The 22739-nt window shown below is 40.5% G+C and overlaps 1 protein-coding gene across 15 annotated transcripts in view; it reads left to right on the forward strand.

Annotated features, from left to right (window-relative positions):
* The window catches only part of camk2g1 (calcium/calmodulin-dependent protein kinase (CaM kinase) II gamma 1), a 142082-nt gene that overhangs the window by 82753 nt on the left and 36590 nt on the right, over nucleotides 1-22739 (forward strand). For all 15 annotated transcript variants that reach the window (XM_063002976.1, XM_063002977.1, XM_063002982.1 and 12 more), the window contains exons 4-7: nucleotides 9388-9442; nucleotides 13358-13423; nucleotides 17004-17076; nucleotides 20402-20504. In XM_063002976.1, the coding sequence (XP_062859046.1) occupies nucleotides 9388-9442; nucleotides 13358-13423; nucleotides 17004-17076; nucleotides 20402-20504 (297 nt within the window). The remainder of the gene's footprint in view (nucleotides 1-9387; nucleotides 9443-13357; nucleotides 13424-17003; nucleotides 17077-20401; nucleotides 20505-22739) is intronic.

Consider the following 22739-nt stretch of genomic DNA (forward strand, 5'->3'; position numbering starts at 1 on the left):
AGAAACAGATGGACTACAGTCAGTAATTGTAAAACTACAAAGTGCTTCTATATGGTAAGTGGAGCTGATACAATGGACAGTGAGTGTAGAAAGAAGGTGGTTTTAATGTTATGGCTGATCGGTGTACACATGTACAGTACAATGTAATTCTTTTTTTCGCATATCCCAGCTTGTTTGGGAGATGGGGTCAGTGCGCAGGGTCAGCCATTGTATGGGGCCCCTGGAGCAGACAGAATTAGAGGCCTTGCTCAAGGACCCAACATTGGCTGCATAGAAGAGCTATGGACTGATAGCCCAAAGCTCTACCAGCTAGGCTACCACCGTGCCAGTTGTTATAAGTTATGTCTCAGTTGTTATGAGTCATGTCTCAGTTGTTATGAGTCATGTCTCAGTTGCTCAGTTGTTATAAGTTATGTCTCAGTTGTTATGAGTTATGTCTCAGTTGTTATGAGTCATGTCTCAGTTATGAGTCATGTCTCAGTTGTTATGAGTTATGTCTCAGTTGCTCAGTTGTTATAAGTTATGTCTCAGTTGTTATGAGTTATGTCTCAGTTGTTATGAGTCATGTCTCAGTTGCTCAGTTGTTATGAGTCATGTCTCAGTTGTTATGAGTCATGTCTCAGTTGCTCAGTTGTTATGAGTCATGTCTCAGTTGTTATGAGTTATGTCTCAGTTGTTATGAGTCATGTCTCAGTTGCTCAGTTGTTATGAGTCATGTCTCAGTTGTTATGAGTTATGTCTCAGTTGTTATGAGTTATGTCTCAGTTATAAGTTATGTCTCAGTTGCTCAGTTGTTATGAGTTATGTCTCAGTTGTATGTCTCAGTTGTTATGAGTTATGTCTCAGTTGCTCAGTTGTTATGAGTTATGTCTCAGTTGTTATGAGTTATGTCTCAGTTGTTATGAGTTATGTCTCAGTTGCTCAGTTGTTATAAGTTATGTCTCAGTTGCTCAGTTGTTATAAGTTATGTCTCAGTTGCTCAGTTGTTATGAGTTATGTCTCAGTTGCTCAGTTGTTATAAGTTATGTCTCAGTTGCTCAGTTGTTATGAGTTATGTCTCAGTTGCTCAGTTGTTATAAGTTATGTCTCAGTTGCTCAGTTGTTATAAGTTATGTCTCAGTTGCTCAGTTGTTATGAGTTATGTCTCAGTTGCTCAGTTGTTATAAGTTATGTCTCAGTTGCTCAGTTATGAGTTATGTCTCAGTTGCTCAGTTGTTATGAGTTATGTCTCAGTTATAAGTTGCTATGAATCAAAGCGTCTGCTAAATGCTGTAAACATGAACATCGTTAATGATGAGAAACTGGTTAGTGTTGACAGGTTCAGTTGTACAGATTACAATAATTCAGTGGGAATTGTACGTATCCTGAATTCTATGAAACACTTTAGGCTTTCGTCCTTTCTTCTTTCTTTTATTTAGCTGTTACCGCAGGCTCCAACCCAGCCCACCACACACACACACACACACACACACACACACACACACTTTTGCTCCATTGCATTTCTCTCAACTCACCTCCCTTTCAAAGGGTCAGCTTGTCATGTTTTCCACTTGGATTGCAGATAAGTGCTGAACAAAGGGAGCAGTAGCGAAAAGGAAAAGTGAGGAAGCGCTCGAGGGAAAAGAGAAAAGAGACCACAGTTGTGAGAGTTCTTATAGCGCACATTAATGCTAACCCATTGCTAGCTTACTCTTTGCTAGTCTGAATATTCTTCACTTAAGTTTTTAAAGTTTTTAGTTTTTAGCTGCTTTTCACTTGGACATTTTGACTAACCAATTGCTAACTAAATTGCTGTAGGATTGCCAGGTCCGCCTCATAGTGCAAATTAACCAGTAAACATGAGACACTTGAACTATGCAAATTGCATATTACACGGGAGATGGCTCATTTCACGGTCCCTGGCGTGATTTTCACGGCTGTGAATTAGGTAGGGCCTAATCTATACTGCACGTGTTGAGTTGAACAGATAGGGGCGGCTTAAAGACTCGAGTGAGCCAAATTGTTGTGGCCAGGCGATTGGGTTGAAGTATCTCAAACAGAAAGGCGTGCTTACAGTTAGCCGTGGTGGGTACCCACCGATTGACAAACCCTGAACCGGGAACAGGACATGGAGGCTGTGGTGTCTGGTACAGACCAACAGAGAGGCTACTGTGGCATTTAAAGAGGGGCGGCACGGTGGCTAAGTGGGTAGCACTGTCGCCTCACAGCAAGAAGGTCCTGGGTTCGATCCCCAGGTGCGGCGGTCTGGGTCCTTTCTGTGTGGAGTTTGCATGTTCTCCCCGTGTCTGTGTGGGTTTCCTCCAGGAGCTCCGGTTTCCTCCCACAGTCCAAAAACATGCAAGGGAGGTGAACTGGAGACACTGAATTGTCCATGACTGTGTTCGATATAACCTTGTGTGAACTGATGAACCTTGTGTGAAGACAAACTACCGTTTCCTGTCATGAATGTAACCAAAAGTGTAAAACATGACGTTAAAATCCTCATAAACAAACAAACAAACGTTTAAAGAGACCTTGGGTGGCACGGTGGCTCAGTGGGTTGGAAGCTTAGTCAGAGTGCAGGGTCAGCCATTGTATGGCATCCCTGGAGCAGACAGGGTTAAGGGCCCTTGCTCAAGGACCCAACAGTGGCTGCATATCAGAGCCTGGATTTGTACAGACAGTCCTCCGACTAATAGCCCAAAGTTGTTATTTTGTGGTACTGTAGAAAACTCAAGTTACCATAACTGTAAATTTCAGGTTCTGTATAAGCTAGATGAAGTGAGTTGGCGGCATGGTGGTTTGGTGGATAGCACTGTCACCTCATAGCAAGAAGGTCCTGGGTTCGATTTCCAGGTAGGGTGGTCTGGGTCTTTTCTGTGTGGAGTTTGCATGTTCTCCCCGTGTCTGTGTGGGTTTCCTCAGGAAGCTCTGGTTTCCAACCACAGTCCAACGACAAGCAAGTGAGGTGAATTAGAGATACAAAATTGTCCATGACTGTGTTTGACATTAAACTTGTGAACTAATGAATCTTGTGTAACCAGTAACAACCTGTCTTGTCATGAATGTAACCAGTGTGTTAAACATGACGTTAAAATCCTAATAAATAAATGAATAAATGTGTAAAGAAATTAAATAGACGCAGTTCTCTTCTAAGAACCAGTGAGGTAGATTTACAGAAACTGTACTGCCTGAGTGTTTCTGATACACAGAATAAACAAAAAATTTAATCAGGTAACATGACGACATTTCTTCGCTGTGTGAAGTTGAATATTGTGAGGAATTCAGATCAGTATTAGTACACCATATGTTTTTTCATTACATGTGCCAGCCAAGTTCAATAGGGCTTCTTAGATTAATCCCGGCTGATGGGTACAGTGTAGGATCTGTGGAAACCTGGTTAGAATACACGGCACCATGGACTTCATTAATCATCAGGAGATTTAAAATGAAAATCTGCCAGGAGACCAGGAGCTGAAACTGGGACACGGCTAAATCTTCCAGCAGGACAATAACGTGAGGAGGAGAAATAAATAAATGTACAAGACTATAACTCTGAGTTTATATATTTTGGACAGACTCTGTATTACGGACTGCTTTTGGATTGCTTGCTCTGTACTCGCCAATCTTAGTAACCAAACAAATTAAAAATAAACATTTATGTAAGACGCCAATTAGGGCTGGACGATATGGCTAAAATTTATATCACGATATAACTCCTAATTCCGGTCGATACGATATAATTCCGATATCGATATGAATAATACAAATGTCAGAAAAACTGCCAAGAACACCAAAATTGGATGGCTGTACCTGCAAACCTCTTTTCTGGTTTCTGGCAAGAAATACAAGCTGAATACATCACTGAATTAGTCCTTCCTCTCTTATCAGCTATTTCATCTGCTTCTTTTTCTACTGTAGACAGTGTCGGAGCCAAACAATTTTCATAGGGGTGGCCAGACTGAGACCATTGCTCACACAGGGGTGGCACAGAAACTGTCTGATACCTTATTTTTTGTATGTGGCTAGTGGCTGTTGATCTAGTAGTGTTTTGGTCACTCACTCGTTTACCTGTGGCAAAGATCGCCATGTAGAATTACATCAAGCCTAGAATAATAAGCTTTTTATTTTTTCTCATTTTCCCTGTGAACAACTAAAATATAGCCTATAACTAGGGATGCATCGATACCATTTTTTCCCAACTGAGTACAAGTACATGTATTTTTGTACTTGCCGATACCGATACCTATTTAGAATACCGTTTTTTTTTTAAACAAAAACACACGTGAGATGTGACGAGAAGTTTAATGATACCACGTCCAAAAATGCACGTCAACAAGTAGTGAGAGATCAAAGTGTTTGTGCGCTGACGTGATGAAAAATAAATGAACCTGAGTGGATTTGGCAACAGGAATAGCATGCATTGTTCTGAAGTGAGTTGGAGGTTAATAAATATTTTTGCAATGTTGGTGTTTTGTTGTTATGTTTTGTAGAGAACGATCAGGTCAGAAATACTGTAAAACGTGTGTGTGCTGGTGTATTCTGATATAAACTATATTATCCCCCTGTCCCACCGGTTTACACTCCTCTCCTGCGTTTCCCCTCACACCGTATCCTGCGTTCTCATTGGCTGTTCGACATGTCACTCACTGCCAGTCGCACATCTGAGATCAGATATCTGACATGCTAGACGAGTGCAAAAATCGTGTAGTGTGAACTAGGCATAACGCAGCAACGTGCACTAGGCACACGGTATCGGATGTTTAGTATCGGAGCCTCGTTTACGAGTACGAGTTAATGAGCGCGGTATCGGGCAAATACCCGATACCAGTATCGGTACTCATGCATCTCTACCTATAACCTTAACAGAATTTCAAAGATATTCCTTTGCAATACTTGATCATTTGACTGCAAACTTGTGTGTACTGACGAGACTCATTTAAACCCCAGAACATGCTAGTGTGAATGCATGGAAAACAAATTTAAATTTTCTTTCAAGAATATGACACATTCTGACCAACACTATTAAGCCAAATCAGCATTGAAAATCGATTTTACTTTTAATAGCCTTCTACAATGCTGGGGCTTCTTAAAACTGAATATTCTCTTTTCAATAGAAGTGTTATTTACCTGCTATTAAATTTTTTTTTTTTTTTTTAAACACCCGCCCAATTAGGAGGAAACCCGCCCAATCTGGCAACAGTGGAACGCGAATAGTCCGTTGGTGCCTTTACTCGTAGCGCGCCACAACTAATAAGAAGTAGTAGTAATAGCTGGTATTAGTACTCAGTAGTATTAGTACTCACTAGTATTAGTACTCAGTAGTACTACTACTTCTGTAATTGTGTTGGTGGTTGTAGGTAGCGGAGTGTAATCAGAGCGGTACCGCTGAGCACCGGCTTCGTGCCTGTGGCGTACGTCATCACGCACTGACGTAATATATATCGATCGAATTTGTTTAAAAATCATATCACCGTTATTGAAACATTTTCTATCGCGATTAGAGTTGGGCGGTATGACGGTATTACGGTATACCGCGGTATTTAAAAATGATGACGGTATTTAAAAATGGTGACGGTATTTTAAAAAAATGTGAAGCGCCAAATTTCTACTTCGGGTTTACCTTAAAAACGGCGACTTTAGGACATTCACGCATCCACAGTAAGGGAGGGGTGGGAGGGGTAGGCGGTTGGAGCTCACTGATTGGTTGTGGAGATGCTGACTGAGGTGATAACACAAAAACTAGTGCGCGCTCTACATAGACGCGTTTTACGTCACCCTATGCGCGCTCCCGAGAAGGAGGCTGTTTGAAACCTTAGATGCTTTAATAAGCTGTAGTTCGGTGTCTTAACATTTCAAGAACGAGTGAGCATCGGAAGTGTCCTTGGCTTAAAACATGGCTGACGGTGCGGAGAAACGGAATTGTTTTCAAACGTAAATACATGATTATTGATGATTATTGAACTTGTATAAACTTGCACATGTGTTTTTATTTGCAAAATCGAGCTTGGGAGTTGACATGCTTGCGCACTGTGCTATCCCATCCCATTGGTTTGAATGGCAAAATGCTAACTGTTAGCTTAGTATAAGACAGTCCCGATATTAATATCAATGATGAACGATCATGAACATTTTGCTACCTTGCCTTAAATGTAGGCATAATTCAAACAACACTTCAATGAGAAAAAAAGATTTATTTTAAAAGGAAACTACAGGAAAGAGACAGACTGGTTGCATTGCATTAAGTTTCATAAAAATCCTCTCTTGTGCAGAGATGTGTTTGTGCCTGTGTTTGTTTCTGCTTTAAAACATACACGCCATGAACCAATCAGATTTAACATCATTAAACGAGTTTTTTCTCAATTATTTGTCATAATACTACTAGCGCTCTCTTTATCTGTGTGTGTGTGTGTGTGTGTGTGTGTGTCGCTCGCCCCCCGTGATAACTGCGCAGTTCTAATCGGCTGTATTTCACCCACTCTGCTTCGCATCAGTAGACGGAATTAATCAGTCATTATAAAATAAAAATATATGTAGAGAGCTCCCTAGCTTTTCGAACACACCCTATATAACAGCTCCCAGAGGCGCGACTCGGCTTCCTTTAGTTCATTTCAAAGAGCCGTTCAATAGAATCAAGACAGACACGCCCCCTACGCGCCTACGCGGTAATACCGTATACCGCAGTATTTTTTGAAGACGGTATGACGGTATGAAAATCTGCACTAACGCCAATGATTCCCAAGGTCCTTTAAGAACGGCAAAGACAAAGTCAGTATTGATGCCACTGGGTTGTGATATTTTTTCTGAATTAATAAAACTATATCTGACTGCCCCTGCGCTCTGTGATTTGCATAAGATTTCTATAAGATTCCTCTATTGACCCCCATGTTGGAAATTCGAGAAAAATCAACCCTGTCTTCCTGTCCGGGAATCAAACCCTGGTCTTCCACATGATAAGTGGAGATTATGTCCACTACACTGACGAGGACATATGAGAATATTCAGAATTTCACAGCAGTTCTTTCCTTTTTATAGGCTCATACCATTGGACCAAGGGTTTCTGATTGGGTAATAATCTGTGGCTAATTTTTGGGTTTGTTTGTTTGTTTATTAGGATTTTAACGTCATGCTCTACACCTTGGTCACATCCATGACAGGAACAGTAGTTACTCATTACACAAGATTCATCAGTTCACAAGGTTATATCAGACACAGTCTTGGACAATTTAGTATCTCCAATTCACCTCACTTGCATGTCTTTTGGACTGTGGGAGGAAACTGGAGCACCCGGAGTAAACCCACGCACACATGGGGAGAACATGCAAACACCACACAGAAAGGACCTGGACCGCCCAACCTGCGGATCGAACCCAGGACCTTCTTGCTGTGAGGTGACAGTGCTACCCACTTAGACACCGTGCCACCCTAATTTTTGGGACATGATCAACAAACTTGCTTATATATCCTGTGACATACAGTGTATCACAAAAGTGAGTACACCCCTCACATTTCTGCAAATATTTTATTATATCTTTTCATGGGACAACACTATAGAAATAAAACTTGGATATAACTTAGAGTAGTCAGTGTACAGCTTGTATAGCAGTGTAGATTTACTGTCTTCTGAAAATAACTCAACACACAGCCATTAATGTCTAAATGGCTGGCAACATAAGTGAGTACACCCCACAGTGAACATGTCCAAATTGTGCCCAAAGTGTCAATATTTTGTGTGACCACCATTATTATCCAGCACTGCCTTAACCCTCCTGGGCATGGAATTCACCAGAGCTGCACAGGTTGCTACTGGAATCCTCTTCCACTCCTCCATGATGACATCACGGAGCTGGTGGATGTTAGACACCTTGAACTCCTCCACCTTCCACTTGAGGATGCGCCACAGGTGCTCAATTGGGTTTAGTCCATCACCTTTACCTTCAGCTTCCTCAGCAAGGCAGTTGTCATCTTGGAGGTTGTGTTTGGGGTCGTTATCCTGTTGGAAAACTGCCATGAGGCCCAGTTTTCGAAGGGAGGGGATCATGCTCTGTTTCAGAATGTCACAGTACATGTTGGAATTCATGTTTCCCTCAATGAACTGCAGCTCTCCAGTGCCAGCAACACTCATGCAGCCCAAGACCATGATGCTACCACCACCATGCTTGACTGTAGGCAAGATACAGTTGTCTTGGTACTTCTCACCAGGGCGCCGCCACACATGCTGGACACCATCTGAGCCAAACAAGTTTATCTTGGTCTCGTCAGACCACAGGGCATTCCAGTAATCCATGTTCTTGGACTGCTTGTCTTCAGCAAACTGTTTGCGGGCTTTCTTGTGCGTCAGCTTCCTTCTGGGATGACGACCATGCAGACCGAGTTGATGCAGTGTGCGGCGTATGGTCTGAGCACTGACAGGCTGACCTCCCACGTCTTCAACCTCTGCAGCAATGCTGGCAGCACTCATGTGTCTATTTTTTAAAGCCAACCTCTGGATATGACGCCGAACACGTGGACTCAACTTCTTTGGTCGACCCTGGCGAAGCCTGTTCCGAGTGGAACCTGTCCTGGAAAACCGCTGTTTGACCTTGGCCACCATGCTGTAGCTCAGTTTCAGGGTGTTAGCAATCTTCTTATAGCCCAGGCCATCTTTGTGGAGAGCAACAATTCTATTTCTCACATCCTCAGAGAGTTCTTTGCCATGAGGTGCCATGTTGAATATCCAGTGGCCAGTATGAGAGAATTGTACCCAAAACACCAAATTTAACAGCCCTGCTCCCCATTTACACCTGGGACCTTGACACATGACACCAGGGAGGGACAACGACACATTTGGGCACAATTTGGACATGTTCACTGTGGGGTGTACTCACTTATGTTGCCAGCTATTTAGACATTAATGACTGTGTGTTGAGTTATTTTCAGAAGACAGTAAATCTACACTGCTATACAAGCTGTACACTGACTACTCTAAGTTATATCCAAGTTTCATGTCTATAGTGTTGTCCCATAAAAAGATATAATGAAATATTTGCAGAAATGTGAGGGGTGTACTCACTTTTGTGATACACTGTAGTCCGTTTACACCTGGAGCTTCATGGAACATCTGAACACAGTACTTCTAGATACATTTACACCTATCTTATCTAAATCTAGGGTGTTTGTCAAGGGGAACGGGGGCACATATATTAGCAAGATTCCTGTCAATATGAATTAGAGAATCTGTCTTCTCAGGAAATCTATCTCTGTACTGTAGACGTGTATATGTATGTATGACAAATAAAGCTGTTCCATCTGCCCTAGATTATCCTGTTATTCTTATTATATGATAGATGGTTGTTTGCTTTGACTCACTATTCTTAAGTTGCTGTAGTTTATTATGACAGTAAACTTTTCCTTCTTCCCCCCCCACAGTCCGGCTCCATGACAGTATTGCAGAAGAAGGGTTTCATTACCTCCTCTTTGACCTGTGAGTATTACTTAAACACATTCTCTCACACTAACACAAAAAAGACTCATCAGTCCTGTTAAAATGTTGCAAAATGTTGCAGGCATAGTGGTTCTTCCTTTCTATCATGCACAACAGTGCACTGCAGTAGCTCTTATGCCGAGTTCACACTACACGACTTTTTAAGTGTTCAGATCGCTGTACAGTTCACACTACACGACTTTTTAAGTGTTCAGATCGCTGTACAGTTCACACTACACGACTTTTTAAGTGTTCAGATCGCTGTACAGTTCACACTACACGACTTTTTAAGTGTTCAGATCGCTGTACAGTTCACACTACACGACTTTTTAAGTGTTCAGATCGCTGTACAGTTCACACTACACGACTTTCAGTGTTCAGATCGCTGTACAGTTCACACTACACGACTTTCAGTGTTCAGATCACTGTACAGTTCACAGTACACGACTAAGTGTTCAGCCTTGCTGTACAGTTAACACTACACAACTTTCAGTGTTCAGATCGCTGTACAGTTCACACTACACGACTTTTTAAGTGTTCAGATCGCTGTACAGTTCACACTACACGACTAAGTGTTCAGATCACTGTACAGTTCACACTACACGACTTTTTAAGTGTTCAGATCGCTGTACAGTTCACACTACACGACTTTTTAAGTGTTCAGATCGCTGTACAGTTCACACTACACGACTTTTTAAGTGTTCAGATCGCTGTACAGTTCACACTACACGACTTTTTAAGTGTTCAGATCATTGTACAGTTCACACTACACGACTTTTTAAGTGTTCAGATCGCTGTACAGTTCACACTACACGACTTTTTAAGTGTTCAGATCATTGTACAGTTCACACTACACGACTTTTTAAGTGTTCAGATCGCTGTACAGTTCACACTACATGACTTTCAGTGTTCAGATCGCTGTACAGTTCACACTACACGACTAAGTGTTCAGATCGCTGTACAGTTCACACTACACGACTAAGTGTTCAGATCACTGTACAGTTCACACTACACGACTTTTTAAGTGTTCAGATCATTGTACAGTTCACACTACACAACTTTCAGAGTGTTCAGATCGCTGTACAGTTCACAATACATGACTAAGTGTTCAGATCGCTGTACAGCTCACACTACACGACTTTTTAAGTGTTCAGATCGCTGTACAGTTCACACTACACGACTTTTTAAGTGTTCAGATCGCTGTACAGTTCACACTACACGACTTTTTAAGTGTTCAGATCGCTGTACAGTTCACACTACACGACTTTTTAAGTGTTCAGATCATTGTACAGTTCACACTACACGACTTTTTAAGTGTTCAGATCATTGTACAGTTCACACTACACGACTTTTTAAGTGTTCAGATCATTGTACAGTTCACACTACACGACTTTTTAAGTGTTCAGATCGCTGTACAGTTCACACTACACGACTTTTTAAGTGTTCAGATCATTGTACAGTTCACACTACACGACTTTTTAAGTGTTCAGATCGCTGTACAGTTCACACTACACGACTTTTTAAGTGTTCAGATCGCTGTACAGTTCACACTACATGACTTTTTAAGTGTTCAGATCGCTGTACAGTTCACACTACACGACTTTTTAAGTGTTCAGATCATTGTACAGTTCACACTACACGACTTTTTAAGTGTTCAGATCGCTGTACAGTTCACACTACACGACTTTTTAAGTGTTCAGATCATTGTACAGTTCACACTACACGACTTTTTAAGTGTTCAGATCGCTGTACAGTTCACACTACACGACTTTTTAAGTGTTCAGATCATTGTACAGTTCACACTACACGACTTTTTAAGTGTTCAGATCGCTGTACAGATTCACACTACACGACTTGATCTCTTGTAATCAGAGTCTTTTAAGTCATTGTGGTTTTCACACTACACGATTGATCAGTGATAGGGGGTCACGCACTACACGATCAATCACCAGGTGGAATCTCAGACGAGTCTGTCTGGTCTCCCAAACTACGTTTTGTCATGGAAACACACGTGAGAAGTGTCAAGGGGTGTAATGATATCATGTCCAAAGTGCACATCAACAAGAAGTGAGTGATCCAAGGCAAGTGAAAATCGTGTAGTGTGAACTAGACATTACATGCAGTAACAGGACAGCTGTAGTCAACTAAAAAAACCTAAATGGTGAACCATGACCCATTTATTTACTGCGGTATAAACCTGAGGTGACACAGACTTACTTCTCTTATTCATCAATCACTATGAATAAGACCATCAACTATGTTAATTATGTGCAATACAAAGGTTGTTAAGCGAAACCGTTAAAACTGCCTGTTTCCACTATCATGGCAACCACGAAAAAGGTGACATCTCACATGGTGGGAGGATGGTTTAATTATACTGACCACAGGATCAGGCTTTTATCAGGGACATCCCAGTCATCTGACCTAAACCTCTTAGAAAAGCTGTGGGATGAGCTGTAGGGAAAAGTCCACCCAGGACCCTGAAGAATCTAAAGCGAATTTGGATGATCTGTGAACAAGCTCATATTAAGTTGCAAACTGCTTAGCTTTAGAAATCAAATTCCATGTGTAAAAAAATTAAAAGCATTAGGGTGCCTAGATGGCACTGCAGGATAATCCACTATCAAACCAGCGCCAAGATTCTAAGCTCCCGGGTTCGAATCTCGGCTCTGCTACTGGTCGGCTGGGCGCTGACAAAATTGACCTCGAGTCTGCTGGGTGGGAAAGACCGGACTAAGGGGTGCGGTTATCAACGCTGTGTAAGGATCTTGATTGCTCAGGTCGCCTGTGCAGAAAGTGGAGGAGTGCAGAGATCGGGGCATGGCTGTCCGTACGTGAAGCTGACCTCACGCGCAAATCCAGTGAAGTATGGGAGAATAAGAAGGGGTTGGTGGACTGCGCATACATTGGAGGGAGTGTGCGTCAAGCGAATATACAACCTCCAAGCAGCAGATTGGCTACACTAAATCTGGAGAACAAGAGGGTGAAATGCATAAAAGATAATAAAAATAAATACAAATAAAAAGCTCAGCTGAACTAAAATTATTGTCATAAACATGTTAAACATGACATTTGACTAAAACTGTGTCCAGATTTTCAAAATGAATATACATGAATGACTAAAAAGTGCACATGATCTTGTGACTTTGTGCATGATCTTGTGACTTTGGTTTTATTAAACTTAATTGACATCACAGCATGGATTGCTTTATCAGGAGCTTGTCAGCTACAAGTGACATCAGACAGAGGGTATTAGAAAAGGCTGAAGCATCTGTGCAGCCAACCATCACAAAGAGATGACAGTGTAATGACATCAGTAATTAAACTTTACAGTGTGCACTTTTTAGAAGAGTAAAAAAAGTTTTTTTCCCAGCAGCTAAATGGAAGTTTTGAAATGTAAAAAAATACGCTTTGTTGCATATTTGTGTGCAGTGTGTGAAACACAACACACAGTGCAGCTGTCCTTTCCACTGTGACTGCTTTGTAGTCAGCTAAATGAGCTGTAGAGGGGGAATCACCACAGCATGTTGGTGCAAACCAGAAGTGACTGCTGCATCACTGTGTGTGTGTGTGTATGTGTATGTGTGTGTGTGTGTGTGTATGTGTGTGTGTGTGTGTGTGTGAGTGAGTGAGTGAGCGAGTGAGAATAAACTAAAACTCTCTGCTGCTGGCCAAATCACCCCCAAATGTACTTTACTGTAGTTTTCTTCAAAATACCCCCCAAACCCCCCACCCCACACACACACGCACACATTCATTTCAAAGGTAGCTTTACTGGCATGACAAATATGGACACTTGTATTGCCAAAGCTCAGCTATAGGCTTAAGAAACAGATTAAAAAGAAAATAATAATAATGATAATAAAATATAAGAAGAAACATTAGCAGTTCAAATCTCTCTATCTCTCTCTGCAGTGTGACTGGAGGCGAGCTGTTTGAAGACATTGTTGCCAGAGAGTATTACAGTGAAGCTGATGCGAGGTGGGCACTCCAATTCACCAATTTACTGTTGCCGTGGTTACTGCTCTGCACCCTGCAGCAAGCGGGTTTCACTCACTCACTCACTAGCACGCGCGCACGCACACACACAAACACACACACACATATGCACACACATTTTTGGGGTTTTAAAGCACGTAGTGAGTAAGAGGACCTAACAGTAAAGCAAGAATGCTCTTTAATGGTCCCCCTCCTGGCAGGAGCTCCCATGTCCACTATTAAACCCTTGCAGCTCATTCAAAATGCAGCTGCCTGTCTGGTTTTTAACCAGCCCAAACACTGCCACATCACCCCACTGCTGCGTTCTCTTCACTGGCTTCCTGTAGCTGCACGCATTCAGTTTAAAACACTGAAGCTACCTTCGTGGTCTAATCAAACCCCGCTCTGTACCACGCAACCTCCGAGCCACTAGTCTCGCTCGACTTGATCCTTCACCCAGGACTAAAGGAAGACGAGCATCAAGGCTGTTCTCTGTTCTAGCACCCAAGTGGTGGAACGAACTTCCTCTGTCTGTCCGAGCATCTGAGTCTCCTGCTGTCTTTAAAAAACAATTAAAAACCCACCTTTTTACTAACCACTTAAGCTGACTTGTACTTATTTACTAACATTTTTCTTCCATTTCCAAAAAAAAACAAAAAAAAAACACTTTGGTTCTAACAGGTTTCAGCAGATTCGTGTTCTTTGACTGTTGTTTACTAAAACTTGAGAAATGAAATGTTTACTATGGAAGCACTTCTGTAAGTCGCTCTGGATAAGAGCGTCTGCTAAATGCAGAAAATGTAAAAATGTAAAAAATTATGACTCCCATTATGAATTGTTAGGATAACTTATCAACAGGTAGCTCATTCTCTCTCTTGCTTTCACACACACACACACACACACACACACATATGCCTTTCACTTTTTGTTCTCATCTATTTCCCATCCTCCTATCTCCTTGTTTGTTTCTGTCATGTATTCTGTCCTTTCTTACACCTCATCATTCCATCTCTTTCTTTACTCCTCATTTTCAGTTTCATGAGGCTGTAGTATCTGCTGATGCTGTACCCGTCCGCATGCTGCTAATTCGAGCTCCTCTGATTCGTTTTCCTTAAGAAAATGGACTTTAAATTATTGCTGGCTGATTCCACATTTATATATTACAACACAGACTACTGTAATCATTAGTATTGTTTTTTTCTCTGCTAATTTGGTCTTTGCCAGCTCTCCACCCACTATCTAAAGATTTCCTATAGCACCTCGCAATCTGGCAGAGTCAAGGTTAGCACATGTTCTTTACTAGACAGAAACAGAAAGGACCTTCCTTCAGGAAAAGGTTGAATGCATCTGATTTGTTACCAGTTAGGAATGGGTGTGGTTTAAACATTTAAGAGGGTTTTTAACATATGTAATAAAGTATAGAGATCACAGGCAAGCCTTTGATTGTGATCTCCATCACAGCTTTGGATCTCTTTGAAACTGCATCAAAATGTGCTACATGTATAGTAATTACACCAGCACGGTTTAAAACACTGCTGATATGTGGTGGAGCATTTTATTACAGATGCCCAGTAGCCTCAAAAAGCTATAAATTAGGATTAAATTTGTTTATTGTCTAGGAAATTTCTCCTGAATTTACTTTAGACTTTAAAACCTGTTTACAGCTCCATTCCCATACAGGCATATTGACTGTATATACACCGACTATTCATAACATTATACTTCGAAAGTTTTTAAAATACCATTCATTTATCCTGAAATAGTCCCACTTGTATGTAATGGCTTCCATGCAGTCTAAACATGGTCATGTTTGTGTCTCCTCATGTCTCTGTGTATGTTCTGATGACACTTATGCAGACACCTCAGTCTTACAGACATAAACTTATTCTATATTACATAGAATTACTGATCCCAGCATTATGATTATTTAAGTGGAGAAAGCAGATTAGAAACGAATGTGTTGGTAAAGACTGAATAACAAACACTGTAAAAAAAAAATCCCTGCAATTCTTGCTGTCCTGGGAATGGAATGCTGGGCTCCAACCTCAACCAAATTTGGGCAAAAAAGAATTGCTGCTTGTAGTAGAATAGAGCTCACTTTTTTTTGCATTATTTTCTTTACTTTTAGTTTTTGATCAGCCTTATCACTTCTTTTGTATTTTTTTAGTCACCCTTTGTTTTCTCTTTGTTTAGTTTTGCCTTTTTGTTCATTTTTTTGTCTTTTGGTATGTTTGGTTTTCTGTCATTACTGTTTTATATTTGCTTTGTGTTGCCTGTGTCGTCCTGTTCTATTCTTCTGTTCTTCCACTCTCAAATGTCGCTTTAATTTCATTTCCTTTATTGCTTTAACTAAGTTATCCATCTGTTTGGTCAACTGAAGATAGATGAACATCTGCTCTGCACTATATTCTACCTCCAACAATTATGGGTCAGCCTTAAACTATTTTTGTCAAATGGAAAATCAGACAAATCGAGTAGAATACAATTATAATCCATTTCATAATTTATATGTGATTATTTTATTCACAATATCTTACAAGTGGGACAGAATATAATCCAACCATTTTCTACCAACTTGGGAGGAAGTTCAGGTTCAAGGAACCAACTTGAACCTGAACACAAGTGTTTATTATGTGTATTTTCTGATTGGGTGAGAGCACACTTGTCTGGCCGCTTATTAGGGATGTCAGTGATGAACTAGTTAACTGACAATTGACAAAAAGTTACTGTTTAAATAACAGTTGGTAAAGGTAATTTCTGATTTCCAAGAGCTGATGCTTGATTTGAACTGACAACAAGGTTACAGTTTATGCAGAGTAAGATTTGAAACGCAACCTCACACACCCTGTGTGTTTGTGACGGCCTTGTTTACAGGGGCATTCAGAAATTTTATTAATTTTTTTATTTTATTTAAAACAGTATGAACACAATGCAATGCAAGTATTGCAAATATTTGTGCATTTTTGTGCCTGCAAATTGCAGTTTCTGAGTCTCTATTTTGATCTAGAGACAAAGACCAGCTGTTTTCTTTACTGTGCTAAAAAGAAGTTACCAAATTTAAATCCAGATTTTACAAATCTTTTGACTTCTGACAGCAGCTTTATATTGATGCATGATTCCATTAAAAAAATCTAATAAAAACTGACTGAATTATAAAAGCTTGAATTCAGTTATTTAATATAATAAGTTTCCTACTGTATAAAGAGTAAATACTTTTTACATCTGTAAAACGTCGGATATTTATTCAAATAATGTGTTTAAACAAATGAAACACCAGCTCTTCTGTATTGAGTTTTTAAAGGTCTTATAGTAAACTCGACACATAGTATGGAATGAAATAAAGAGGTTAACTTTTTAAATGCTTTACAAAGCTAGTAACAAGTAAAAAGACAAAAATAACATTGACTAAAGTTTGGTAGCTAAATGTTGTTGTAAGAGGTGTTGTATGCTGCATATGCTCATGAATGATTTACAGTTTACATTTGGAACCTGTTAAAAATAAATGCATCCAAATGTGAGCATCTGTAAGCTCCTCATGTCTTAGTTTCCACTTATTGTGTTTGTTTTTCTCTCTCCTATATAGCCAGTGCATCAGTCAAATCCTAGAGAGCGTCAGTCATATTCACCAGCATGACATTGTGCACAGAGACCTTAAGGTGAGTTAGTAACGATCTCCATGACAACCGTTTGGACCACAACCCGGCTACTTTAGAGTGTGTCCATGGTGATGTCCTGCGTCACACTCTCTCGCATCTTCTTCACACACCAGCGTATTGTCATGTTCCTACATTACATTACATTACATTACATTCAATGAGGAATTTGGGTTACAGATTCAGCACTGATTTACTTAGAGGTTTTTTTAGACCACTGCCCACGTGCAAATCTCTGTTGGCTTAATAACAGCCTTGTTTTCTTTTGTATCAATGCGAGTCATAAGAAGTTAAGTGCGACTGTGTTTTAGGACCTCGATGCAGTGAAACTGTGTAACTGTGCCGTATCAGTGAAATCTATGGTGCCAGTATGCACTATGGATTTGTTATCATGGGCACTGCCCATTTCACTCGATGTGAGCCAAATGCAGAGTAGCGGAGGTGTTTGGCAACCTAGGTTGCCATGGTGACAGACGTGCTATGACAACTGTTGCTGAGCCCCTCAGGCTGAAAGAGATTGGAGGAAAAGCCACGTATCCAGGAGTCACTCATTTGTAGTCTGTTCAGTAATGGAGTTAGATCAGCCATTTCACTGCTCTTTTTCTTTCATGCTTTAGTGAGAGGGGGAAGCATATACGCCTGCAGTGGTTTAAGACAAAAGAGTTTATCTTTATTTTATCACATAAATAATGTTCACAACCTGGAGTCTGTGTCTGTCTGATTTCTTTTTTAGACTTATTTTCTAGGTAAAAAGCAAGAAATATTTCAATAGATTAGATTCAGCTACATAAAACTCCCGTACAGGGTTTTACTTCCAATTTATTAAGAATGACACCTGTTGTGTAGAATCTCTTAAACAGACATGGAGTATGAGTGACAAAGATTTATTTGGCACCTACCACAAAACTAAAAGATATAAAATATAAATATACAGTGGTACCTTGAAACTCGACGTTAATTGGTTTGGGACTGGCGTTGAGTTTAAAAGGCATTGAGTTTCAAGGTATTTTTTCCCCATAAGGATGTATGGTCCCATGGAACTGCATATATTTTAGGCTAATGTTAAATAATGGGGTTGTTTTGGACATTTATACACTGAAAATTACACATATAATATACAAAACAAAGAAATATAATTGAAAAACAGTTAAAAATCAATATAAAAATACAATAAAATCTGCTCTTTACCTTTACTTCTTTATTGTTTCTTTATGCTTCTTAATACTGTATTCCTTGCAGTAAAGGTGCATTCACATGAATAGTGACAAAATAGTTAATATGTTTATGTTTATGCTTCTTATACATTAAGAAGCATAAGGAAACAATAACGAAATAAAGGTAAAGAGCAAGTTTCATTGTATTTTTATATTGATTTTAACCTGTTTTTCAGTTGTATTTCAGTGTTTTATATAGACTTATTGTACTAAAACAACGAGTGAGGAATTTCATCCGTCGAGAGAACTTATGAGCAGTAATAATTAAGTTTAGTGTTTCTGAGTCGTTCTTTTAGTACATTAATCCACGTTAAGCTTTATTATTTACGTTAAGTGTTTTAAACTTGGAAAAGGTGATTCTCACTGTACCCCCAGCTATAATGCAGATTTGTCTCATATTTGCACTATGATGTTTCAAATATTTCAAGTTTAGGGGACGTTGATTTACAAGGTACCACTGTACATTTACAGATATATATATATATATATTTAATTACACTTTAGTGGGCGGCACGGTGACTCGGTGGGTAGCACTGTCACCTCACAGCAAGAAGGTCCTGGGTTTGATTCCCAGGTGGAGCAGTCCGGTTCCCTCTTGTGTGGAGTTTGCATGTTCTCCCCGTGTCCTCCGGGAGCTCCGGTTTCCTCCCACAGTCTGAAGACGTGCAAGTGAGGTGAATTGGAGATAAGAAACTGTGTGACTGTTTGACATTAAAAACTTGAACTGATGAATCTTGTGGAACCAGTAATTACCTGTCCTGTCATGAATGTAACCAAAGTGTGTAAAACATGACATTAAAATCCTAACAAATAAATAAATAGATTAAACTTAATCTGACACAATTCTGTGCTTTTTTTAAATCCAGGAGCTAGTTTTGGCCAGCAGAATTGGTTCGCTGCTGAGCACCAAAGTGTTGCTCATCTGGCACTGGGAAATGGTGACACCAGGGTGAAGAGTATGGTCTCCTTTTGTTGCCATGACAACAACTTAGCCAGTTTAAGTTGTTTACAAGATAAAAATAAGACATGAATGGTTCGGGAAAGGCAGGCAGTGTTTAATATTATATTCAGAATATGGATTTTTGCTATTTGAAATGTGCATTTTGATTTGCAGTTGCAACAAATTTAATTGGAGCTGCTTTAGAAATGATAAGAAAAAGCAGAAATACCCTGAACCCTGAGCCAACCGGTACAACACGGTTAGAAAATGCAGAAATATTCTGAACCCTGAGCCAACAGGTACAACATGGTTAGAAAATGCAGAAATATTCTGAACCCTGAGCCAACAGGTACAACACTGTTAGAAAATGCAGAAATATTCTGAACCCTGAGCCAACAGGTACAACATGGTTAGAAAATGCAGAAATATTCTGAACCCTGAGCCAACAGGTACAACACTGTTAGAAAATGCAGAAATATTCTGAACCCTGAGCCAACAGCCACTGGTAGAAAACAAGTATCTGACACCTGGGTTCAGAGAATACACAGATCTTTTTTGTGTTTTTTTTTTTTGCTTTTTACGTGGTCACTCTTGCGTGCTGGTCTCCTGATTTACCACACCCCATCAGCTTTGGAATCTGCCTGATGGACAAGCCAGTATTTTGAAATACTAGGCAATAGTGGGAAGATTGGTGCTTTTGTTTATTTATTTATTTTATTAGTATTTTAACATCATGTTTTACACACTTTGGTTAGATTCATGACAGGACAGGTAGTTAGTTACTGGTTATACAAGATTCATCAGTTCAGGTTTTTAATATCAAACACTGTCATGGACCATTTTGTATCTCCAATTCACCTCACTTGCACATCTTTGGACTGTTGGGAAGAAATCGGAGCTCCCAGAGGAAACCCACTCAGACATGGGGAGAACATACAAACTCCACTCAGAAAGGACCTGGATCACTCCACCTGGGAATCGAACCCAGGACCTTCTGGCTGTAAGGCGACAGTGCTACCCACTGTACCACCTTTGGTCCTTTTGTGTTGATTCAGTATTCATTATAATTTGCATACATAATAATGTGAAGACAGTTGAAACCATGTAAACTATAAACATTCCTTATTTAAAGTGCTTTTATATTAAGTGTGTGTGTGTGTGTGTGTGTGCGCAGCCTGAGAACCTGCTGTTGGCCAGTAAGATGAAGGGCGCAGCAGTAAAGCTCGCTGACTTTGGACTGGCTATAGAGGTGCAGGGAGATCAGCAGGCATGGTTTGGTAAGATACATTATATGTAATTATTCTGGACACACCATACTTCACAGTAAAGCTCTTTTTCAAATCTTTTTTTCTATCCTACAATATGATTTCTGGTGTAAAATGAAAAGCCTAATTCCTCGTGGGTCATAGTAAATGTGAGAATGAGGCAGCAAGCTGTCAAAACTGATGCAGAAGTGTGTCCATTTCACCCTGGGTTTTAGACAGCTCACTGGATTTCAGGCTGGTTTATGAAGTGTAATTTGAAAAAGCTGTAGCACTCAGCATTTTCATTTTAATCCAGATAGTATCTAGAAATAGCAACATCGATATTGATGTACCAGTTTTGACCTTTGACATGCCTTAGATGTGTCATGTTATGGAAATGAACCTCTGCCCCCCTGTCTCGTTATTCATATTTGCTGCTCTATTACTGTATATGGTTTTCCATCCATAACATACATAAGACTGGACAGGAAAGACAGAAGTTTTATAAACCTTTCTAAACTGATTAATAAAGCCTAGGTTTAGGTAGTGCAGCATACCGCCACTGAGGCTCGACTTTCCAGTTCTAGTCTCTGCGCTACAGTTCTACAGGCCTGGCTGGGCCCTCAACTGACAAAACTGGCCAGTTGTTGTATGTGAGGGAGAGAAGACCGGCTGGTGTAGAATCTTCTATGCCACTTCTACTATCCTCTATGACTGTCTGGACATGACGCTCCATCGGTGAAGTGATATGGAGAGAGCAGCATGGTCATGCTGAGACTCTAGAAATATCCTTCACACTTGTCTGAGGAGCCCATCTTAGCCTGCAGCCTTCCTCATCCTCAGATAAGCCTGTGTTGTGCAAATAATAAAGAAATGGAAAATGAACTTTGGTCATCCAGCATGTTGCGGTAATAAGAAAGGTCTGCACAGAACAGCTCTGCGTCTTCGAACATGCACGTCCTAATGACAGCAGATCCACCGACCAGGCCGAGCATCGACACTAGCCCAATTGCCCATGTTTGAGGAAGGAAAGTTTTGATGAGGTCTCTTCCTGTGATGTCTCTTCCCACAACAGCTGCGATATGCAGATTTTTGGACTTGTCTGGTCCCCTCTGTGGGAAAGGGGGGTCACATGGAGTTTAGCATGACTTTCCATATGCGATACGGCTCTGTGTGGAAAGCAAACACTGGCAGGTGATGAGAAGGAATCGCAGACTGGACACATGTCAGAGGGGACGTGTGGTGATCCAGCTCGAATTGATCTGATTGCGGGTTGTGCAAAAGGCAATGGATTCACAATCGGGAATTGGAAATGACTAGATTGGGTGATAGAGGAAAAATATAAGGGAAAAAAATTGATCGGTTTGGATTTAAACTCAGCTAGTGTTTTACAGAGTGACGTGACTTTTTCAAAATACTGTGATCCCTTTACTCTAAAGCACCAACAGGCTATCCAAAGGCTTTGAAAGCTTGTTGAAAAGCAGCTATAAAGCTGTCTCAACCCCCCTGGTCACTGCTGAGTCAAAAAGTGACTTATGAGATTGTGTGATGCATGCTTTCACCTGTACGTTCAATCAGATCCTTTATAGCTGCTAAATTGGATCATGGATCAATGTAATATATTAGTAAAGTACAGCTCTTTGGCTTAGTTCCAGCAGTGCCTTATAATCCCACAGCTTCTCAGAGCCTCGGCACATTCCTCAGGAGCTCTGCCAGCACTGTATTAACAGAGATCCTGCTGATGGCTGGGTCATTCTGGTCCATTCATGTAGCCAAAAACTTTTTGGAGAAAAGAACTGTTACTAAAAAAAATTCCTACACTTCATTCAGCATTTCAGAACCAACAGTGGCTAGAAAATCAAAAGCATTGTTAATAAATGGCATCAAAGGAATTAAGCGCAATAATGTTCAATAAGGGTGACTTATGCATATTAATATTTGCTACAGTTACCAATGCTGTGTACAGAAAGTGGAGGAGTGCAGAGATCGGGGGCGTGGCTCTCTGTACGCGAAGTCGATCTCACGCGCAAATTCACCAAAGTATGGTTGAGTAAGGCAAATATACACCCTCCCAGCAGCGGATTGGCTACTCTAAATTTGGAGAAAAGGGGGTAAAATTCCTTTAATAAATGCTCCAAAGCCGCTCAGGTGGCGCAGCGGTAAAAAGAAACGCGCTGCAACCAGGGCTGGATTCTGAGAGCGTGGTATCGAATCCAGCCTTGCTTTACCGGTTCGAAGCTGAGTGGCTATATGAGCAACGATTGGCCG

This window comes from Trichomycterus rosablanca, chromosome 10, assembly GCF_030014385.1.
Source record: "Trichomycterus rosablanca isolate fTriRos1 chromosome 10, fTriRos1.hap1, whole genome shotgun sequence".
Classification (NCBI taxonomy): Eukaryota; Metazoa; Chordata; class Actinopteri; order Siluriformes; family Trichomycteridae; genus Trichomycterus; species Trichomycterus rosablanca.